The 9,331-nt window shown below is 32.5% G+C and overlaps 1 protein-coding gene across 2 annotated transcripts in view; it reads left to right on the top strand.

Annotated features, from left to right (window-relative positions):
* The first annotated feature begins 1,203 nt into the window (after positions 1–1,203).
* Positions 1,204–9,331, top strand: part of LOC106624069 (transmembrane protein 65) — a 35,598-nt gene continuing 27,470 nt past the window's right edge. For both annotated transcript variants that reach the window (XM_036359992.2, XM_036359991.2), the window contains exon 1: positions 1,204–2,285. In XM_036359992.2, coding sequence (XP_036215885.2) covers positions 1,802–2,285 — 484 coding nt within the window. In that variant the 5' untranslated portion in view covers positions 1,204–1,801. The remainder of the gene's footprint in view (positions 2,286–9,331) is intronic.

Genomic DNA, 9,331 nt, shown 5'->3' with positions numbered 1-9,331 from the left:
GTAACGCAAAAGGTCCATGGAACTACTAGCTCTTAGCAAGGTTCACATGGCCGCAATTATAGTTGTCCTAACTGAACACTGTCCCATTGGCCCTCACGTAGTGAGACTAAAGAATTATCCTTCACTGTGCAGCTTTCACTAGACCAAGGTTGAAACATGTTGGTTGCCATACTTTTTACGAACCCGGCGAACTGGCTGGAGTAGATATTAGCCAGCTCAATAAATTTGTGTCTGGCTCTAGGCGCTTTGTAGATATACAACGGTCTTTTTGATTCGAACTTAGAAGTTCAGGGCATCACAATAGACAAGCGTATCTAGCAGTATAAGTGGGATTATTATGGCCTCATTAAAATCAACCTTTTTTCCTAACCTAACCTATCACCGGCTTAGGTGACATTTTTAGTCTAGTAACATCGACTGCCCCGAAGATATAATACCCTTCAAAGGTGCATTTATTATAGCATACATATAGTATAAAAAGATCCCTATCTTTAGTTTGATCAATCAGTTTGAATGCCAGCTATGTATATGATATAGTGGTCCAAATTAGAAAATTAATTGAAATTTGATTGAAGATATCTTGTCTAATAAAAATATTTTTTTTACAAGGACTTGAGTTTGATTGATCTGTTTGTAAGACAGCTATATACTATAGTGATCCGGCAATTCCGACAAATGAGAAGCTTCTTAAAGAGAAGAAGACGTGTACAAAATTTCAGATCGATATCTCAAACAACTTAAGGACAACTTCGCGTATATACAGATGGACACGCTGATCATTTATATATGTATGTATGTATGTATATTTTTTATAGGTTCTTCGACATTACCTTCTGTATGTCACAATTTCGTCGCAAACTTAATGTATCCCTTTAGGGTATAAAAAGTATTAATAACAGATCAGTATGCGTTATGCCCGGCTGAGGAGTGTCAATTTCGTGGAAGTCTTCAAAAAAAATAGAATGCTTACTGCGCAATAAAAACAAAAAAGTATTTTAGTTGAAAAAATATGTAATATTAAATTAATTATGCATTTTTTATTAAAAACTATGTATTTAAATTTTAAGTTTGTATTCAAAATTTGTCAGTTCACTGATTAAATAATTAATACAAAAAATGGTATACCCTTTGTTCCGTATTCCATGTCATTCCTCTAATTGAACCTAAAAATGCAACCGTGTGTGTAACAGCTGTTGAGCTGCAAAAGTCACTTCAGCTGAAAATAACTTTCAATTTTTTTCATACATTTGTTGGACAACAAATTTAAAGTGGTGAGAAAGTGGATAAAAGCGCAACAAACTGGAAAGTTTTCGGTCAAGAAAATTCGCGGAGCTTTTGTGGGCCAAAATGCAAAACCAGTAAATACACGGAAAGCAAAGAAGGCCAGTGATAGTCGGTTTTGTTCAAGCGCCGCGCCAACGTCAATATATAGTTGTACAACGAAATTTCGTGCTATTTTTAACTGATTGGCATTGCTATTGTGTGAGTGTTGAGAAAAATTTTTGCTGAGTATAAAATTGTTGAGCAGAGCTTGAAATAGTGATACGGTGTTACCTCAACAGAAAAACTCTAGTGGCAGTCCCGCGACAAGTGCTTACGTGACGTCATTTACATACATAGTAACATAGCAAAGCTGATACATGAAATTTAATATATGTACATAATTATTACAAAAGCAATATTGTACGCGCTTTAAACTGTGATTCAAACGAGCTTTCTTTTTAAAGCAAAAAAAAAATTCAAAATACGAGCGACAGTGTTCTTTTATTAGTCATAAATATTTAATTAAGTTAAAACAAAAATGCAAGCAGATAAATATCAACTAGTGCGTTATGCTCGAACTTGTTTACGCTTATTCCAACCGCAACAAACACACACAAACAAACAACAAACACGATTATTAACACAATTGGGAAGCCAACGAAATCAGTTGAATTTAGTAGGTGGCACCACGCTTGCTAACAACATAGTGAACACCAATTTTACTGCCAGCACTATCAGCGTTGCCGGCATCTTTTTGCAGCAACGTTATCAACATGCCCACCTCCCGCGACTGCAAGGCAATACATATAACCGCCATAGTAACTTCCGTCAGCCACATACCAATATTTGTACACAAGTTATTACACAGTTACGCGGCAAATATCCAACCGATACGGTCCACGAGCCTTTGTGTTCGGAACGCGCGCGTGAATTGGTCTACAATTTAAAGGATTCGGAGCGTGAGGCTATCAAGGGGGCGCTAGCGAAGTATGATTCTGAACGCCAACGGGCGGGCTATGAAGGTATGTACGTTCCGGCTGAATGTTACAGAAGTTATTGATTGCAAAGATATTTATCTCATAATTTTGCTACGTTGTTTTATTTTACTTTATAGTTTGCTATTATTTAAGTTATAAAATATTTTCGTTAAATTGATTTTTCCACATTTAGACATTGTAAATTGATAACATTATATATACTTAATGACCTATGGACAAAATTTATTTATAAACAAATACTAGGATAAGCTAAGGTACTTTTTTTTACACCCTGAAGAGGGTATATTAAGTTCATCGTGTCAGTTTGTAATACCCGTAAGGAAAAGTCGGAGATTCTATAAAAATATTGTATATAAATGGTCAGCGCGACGATCTGAGTCGATTTAGCCTTGTCAGTATACACGTGCACTAGTCTATCAGTATTTGAGCTATCGTTCTGATATTTGCACGTGCCCTTTTCTCACCAAGAAGCTGCTCATTTATCGAAATCGCCGATATTGGACCACTATAGGATATATATAACTGACCGTCCAAAATAAAGTTCTTGTATGTAGTCTTTTGTATTTGTTAAGAGTATTCTTCGGTGTGTTAAGGAATTTGGGTGTAGCTTCGATACAAGCGAAGTTTACGTTTTTTCTTGTTTAAATTTCCAATAATCAAATATTTACTTTTTATTTACTCTGAAGTATGTAGTCGTGTTCTGCATAATAATTTATTACATTTTGACTGTTATGGCCATAAAAATTTTACACCGGTCAACACGATTTTTAGGTTTGACTTCTGCATGTTAAATTTCAGTTTTTCCAAAACAAAATTTAAATTTTTTGACAAAAAGAATTGAATTTCATTTTAGTTTTATAATTTTACTTTCAGTTATGATAAGACAAGTTTTTACTGAATATTAGAGTATCTTTTATTTAAAAATTGTGATAAATAAGAGCATATAAATGTTAAATAACAAGAAATTAATGTTTAAAAGTGTATATTTTGCGTACTTCTTTTATGTTCGTATGGGCGAAGCAGGCCATTTGTATCAGGCAAAAGCAAACTTTAAGAGATAAAAATAAAAAATCCAGCGTTTTTAATGTATAGAAACATAATTAAAGCATGAAAACAGAAACACAAAGAAAATTTTTTTGTTAACCGGTGTTATGTATAAAGTTTGGGATATTTTAAGGAAACATAATTTTATATGGAAATTAAAATTTTGAAATAGAAATATGTTAGAAATATAAGATGTCAATATGCATGAAATACGATATACATAAGATATATACAGATAGTTATGAATATATACAAACAGATTTGAAATTGGCATTAGTACATATGTTAAGTTATTTATGTTTTGTATAAAAATCAATTGATTCTTGATACAAAACATAAAAATGATAAAAAAAACTGTTTATAATTGCGAAAAAAAGCTAATGAAATTCAAAAAAATCTCCTCAGTTGTAATATAATATATGTAACTACTTGCTGCAATAAATATTGAGGAGGCAATCCCACCAGCATAAAAAAGTAGTTGAAAGGCTTCTTCCTTGGCATAAGTTAGTTTAAAATGCACGTGATTTACAAAACGTGACTGGATTCGGTTGTAAGTCACACAGCCGCTTGGCAACATATGGTTGCGGGCACATCCTATGTGTAACGGACATACGTATATTTGTGTGCTGCAAATCCTTGCACGTACGGCAAATACCATCAATGTGTTTTTCCAGATACATTTTTCAAATCGAAATGTTGTGTGAAATTTAGGTGTTAATTTGTTTGGCTACCAATTTGTGTGCTGCATATTAGAATAACAGTTACGAAATTTTCATTCCGTAGAAGATTGATGGTGTATAAAATGAACACACATATAAAACTTTATTTGAATAAAAAGTAGAGTGTATAAATAATAAGTATATTTGCCTGTGTATATTTTCACCCGTTCGCTTCAACCATACATACTCGTATATATATAAAATTGTAAACATTTTATTTATATGTACATATATTGATCTCGTATGTATGTGGGTATGTTCAACATTTTCATCTTACATACCACATGAATTTTGTGAGTTCTAATGAATTTTCAATGTATACGCATGACTTTGCGTTTTATTTTTTCCAATAATATACACAAAATCGACTTCTTTGGCGTTATCTCACACTAGTTATTTAAGGCATATACAGCGTTGCCGTCTGCAATGATGGATTTCTGGGGTTATGTGTTTGTAAGGCAGGTGAATAACGAATGTTTGTATTTATTGTAAATATATACGTAGGAATAATAACAAAGGGGTACTTGAATACACAATTGTATTCTTACCAAAAAATGTGAAATTACTTAAACCATAGATATGTGAGTTTTTTTCGATTGCCATTCGCTTTGCTTAGTTTCTCTTCTAGCGTTGCGACAATATAAATACCGAAATTTCGGTGCTTTATAAAAATAGCTACAATAGATGGTATGCGTGTACGTACCATGTACAATGCATTCATAAATATGTGATATAAGTAGATCATATACAAATTTAGCTTATCTCAAATAATTGCTTGCGAAAATGTTTTTTGGTTTGTTTGAACATTTTTGTTTAGTATTGGAAGCGCCAAGAAATCTGATATGTTCAGTGCAGTATCCATTTTCATTTCAATGCAAAAAAACGCCGCCCACCCCCAATAAGTGAATTAGAACTGATTTTTAACAGCTCCTATTACTGAATAACAGGTAGATGTAATAAAACAAAACATCTTTGAATCTTTAATGTGGTCGTTTTTTGAATATATTATGTATATTTTTTTACACCATCAGAAATTACAGATTTCAATGAAGAAAAAACTAATCAACTAAAAAAAACAGATATTTTGACGTGAGAATTTTCGATCAAAAATAATCGGTATTTTCCAATATTTGACTTGATAACGTAAAAAAGCTAGTTTACCCCAAATCTCGTGAAAGAAAACAAATTTTTGTAATAGATAAACATAAAAAACCAAAACTTGATTCTTTGAATTTTTAACATAAATTTTGGGATTATGTTAGAAAAATGTTAACACAAAAGTTGTAGATCTTTTAATTACAACTTTTTCATATAACTGTCCGAAATATGAATTACTAATTGTGTGGCAACACTTCTCTTCACTATTGTGATTTATTATGTTACCTCTGGTTCTTTTGTGTCTTTACCCTTTATCATTCATTCTAATTTTAAATTTCAATAAAGACGGCTTAGAACCAATATTAAATTTTTACCATAAGACTTTTAGTTTATTAAGCAATCGAGATAAACCGTTTTTAATCCTTGAAAACTCAACCAACTACACTCTTCCATTTTCCGACCTCAGAGCGCCCGTAAATTATTTTTCCTTTCACTTTGTTATATTTTCTTCCTTTTCCAATTGGTTTCATTCTACTAATATTTTTTTAATTTTTTACCATTTTCAAAGGTTTCAGAATTTTTAGCATTAAATATTTTTAATAATCCTGTTTATGTATTTAAGCAATAGTTTTCAAACGCGAGCTCGATCCATATTTGTTTGAAATTTCTACAACTACGGCTTAAATACATACATATGTATATATACATAGCTTATAAGTATTTAGCAGCTTATCAACATATGGCGCTTTGTACCAATAATCATTTTGTTATACTATTTGGCATCATTTGCGAATAATCAACATAAATTTAGCATTTTGTTGTCGTTTTCTTGTGCTGATTTTGTTTTTATTTTTTTCTGTAGCTTTTTTTGTTGTCAATATGCCGGCGCGATAGTTTGCACGTAGCAACTTTTTTCACCGCAGGGTAACTCGCGCTTAGCTTTTAGTATTCCACATTTTGCTACATTTTTTTGCCTCTAACTCGTTGCCTGTAAATGTTTTTTATTCACATGCGAGTGTAAATAAACCGTAAATCTCTGGAGCTTGTAAGATATTGTTCGTAAATTAGTCATGCACTGCGGCAGCCCAAAGATGCACGTGCTGCTTGCTATATATAGCATGCAGCCACTCAGTGACGTTAGTTGTTATCAGCAGCGAGTACTTGTATATGCTCATGACAATAGTATGCTATACTTGTATGTTTATTTTTATCTCTGGTTAGGGAATATAGGTTCTCAGCAGACAGCGATACGCTTTATACTTCATATATTTTCAAACAGTTTAAATTTTTATCGGCGCTTTCCAAAAATATTCATGTTCACATTTACTTTTTATATCTCGATTCTGCTTGGTTTTTATTTGCCTCGTTGCATTTTGCTACTTTCATTTAAACTCTGCAACAACCTTATTGACCTTACTCGCACCTCACTAATCCAAACAGTTGCTCATTGTCGTATATTTGTAGCGGAAAAATAAGAAGTTAACGATAATGCAGTACGACAACCTTATTTACGCCACTCAACAATCGCTTAAGCTTAATTTTTATTGTTGTTATTTGTGGTTTATATATGCGTCCCTTCAAAGCTTTGGCGATTTCCTCGTTTGTTTCATGTTAAATACAAATTTATTGTACCTTTACTCTTTTTTCTTACATTTACTTTTCCACATATAATATATAAATTGTCACTTTGTGTGTCCTAGTTTTATTTCTTTGTCCTTCATGTGTTTGTGTGTACCGCTTAAGGTCAAGTTCTTTGCCTTCCAACACCGCTTTGTGTTGTTGGCTATAAAAAGTTTCTCAACATTTCTCTTTAAAGGTCAATAGAAGCTGACGCAAATGTCAATCGATTATTGGCAGTAGGCAATTGATATTGCTCATCTGCTGAGAATCCTGTCAAAAGTTTGCAAGCTTATCGTAAATATTACAAACTTATTTCGAACGTTTTGACGAACAGTTTATTGAATATTAGTTTTGGCTGGAGTGATATTAGCTTATTTACTAAAGTCGCGTCTACTGCTAAATAAGTCAAAATTCTCCAAAAACAAAACAAACCGTCGTGAGTTCTGTGATTTATAGTAATAATCAAATGTAATTGAAAATTCGTTGATTTTGGAGTTTTTTTCATTTTTCATTACATTTGAGGAAAATAATTCAAATCATCTTCTCAATTCTTGAACCCACAACATTTTTTTTTTTTTACATGTGATGATGACCCGGACTGGTCCATTTAAATAATTCATATGTTAATTAGTTTGTGTTTGTTTCCGACGCAAAAAGTTTTTCTGTCAATATAATGGAAAAAAATTGCTTGAAAGTTTGTGTTTTCAATAGAATCACGGCTATGGAATCATTGAAAATAATGTAAAAGTATTTTGGAAAGTCTACTTTATAACGAACACAAGTATCTGAGTGCCACAAAGCATTCAGTTAAGATCGTGATGTCATCAAAAAGCTGCCTCATTTGAATGCTTCATCTACCTCTGTTTATAACATCAAAAAAGTTAACGAAACAGTGTTTGAAAGTCGTCGTGTTGGCATCAGAGAGATAACAAAGGATCTCAAAATCAATTGTGACATTTTGGCTAAAGTTTTGTGTATGAAGTGTGTCAATGATTGGGTACGAGTCTAATACCAAAAAACATGAATCTTTTGCAAAAACAACGTCAGGCAGAGGTCGCAAAAGTAATACTTGACAACATCGCTGAGGAGTCTACAATCATCAAACAGATCATTACTGGTGACGAGACGTAGGTTTGTGAATACTGTCCAACAATATAGCGCATGGCGCTCCACAAATGATTCGAAACTGATAAAACCAAATTTCACTAAAGTCGCTGAACCACCAGCCGAAGCTTATAACAAATGTAAAGAATATTGAACTCAGCATTGGCATGTTTGTATTCGCTCTGGAGCCTATTTTGAAGACGATAATAAATATTTCTATTAAAATACGTGAAATTGTATTTTATTCTCTTGTCAATCCGGTTGAATTTTGATCAGATTGTATGTGCGTCCATTCATTCGGAGATTTAAGTCTGATTTCTATACTTAGAGAAAATACTTAACAAGAACTTTTTTATGCCAAAAAGTTAAAGTTGATGTGTTTAATATTCATTTGAAGATCCACTGGACAAATAGAAAAACTACATTTTAAAATCTAAAATCTAAAATGGTTTAAAGAGCAAAAGTTTCACACTGACAACTTTTCTGCTGAAACTTTTCCTATCAAATAGAAACACACTACTTTTGGTGGCGTGTCTTTAAGATACCTGATAAATTTTGCACATAATAACGTATGTATGTATGTTGTGTGTACGTATGTATGTCAGCACTTGAAAGTTAGAAATACATCGCACTTAGTTTGTACATAGATAACATTTGTTTGTCTTTTCGTATGAACTTTTATTGCATATCTGCTCTTCCTAGTTCTTTTTGCTCGTACAATTCTATCAGATAAGCCGGTAAACTGTTGTTAAACTATAAGTTGGACACTAGAACTTCATATTTACTAGTTGTTAAGCTCTTTTAATTGAAGTAACTTTTGCTGGAAATTTAAACTGAGGAATCAATTTGTAAAACATTGTTGATAGAAGTGATTTTGTAAAATATTTTGCGAAGTAAACATTTAATTAACCAATAAATTAAAATGAACTTCGGTAAAAAGCTTAAAAAGCTTTCACTTTGGTTAATCTTCGAACAAATAATAATTTAATGTAGTAGAATATTTCAGTTCTAAGAGTTCAAATTTAAAAAAAACAAAACAAGAAAAGTCCTTAACTTCGGCTGAGCTGAAGGTATAATACCCTTCACAGCTGTATTTCTTGGAGTATAAAGGAGTATATAAAGAGCTTTATCTTGGTTTTGACTCGAATAGCTTGTTCGGAGATCGAACCGTTTTTACCGATTGTACCAAATTATTTGAGAATATCTTGTAAAATAAAAAAGTTTTCCACAAAAGGACTTGATTTTGATTGGTCAGTTTGTATGACAGCTATTTGCTATAACGGTCGGATACCGGCGGTGCTGACAAATGAGAAGCTTCTTGGGGAGAAAGTGATATACGCAGATTTTTAGATCGAGATCACAAAAACTGAAGGATTAGTTCGCTTATAAACAGACAGATGGACATGGCTAAATCGACACAGCTCGTCACGCTGATATTTATGCCATATACATATATACTTTGTATAGGTCGCGACATAAAATGCT

The sequence above is a fragment of the Bactrocera oleae genome, chromosome 3 (genome assembly GCF_042242935.1).
Source record: "Bactrocera oleae isolate idBacOlea1 chromosome 3, idBacOlea1, whole genome shotgun sequence".
Classification (NCBI taxonomy): Eukaryota; Metazoa; Arthropoda; class Insecta; order Diptera; family Tephritidae; genus Bactrocera; species Bactrocera oleae.
Note: the sequence above shows the minus strand (reverse complement) of the source record. Positions and strands in the feature narration are given on the sequence as shown.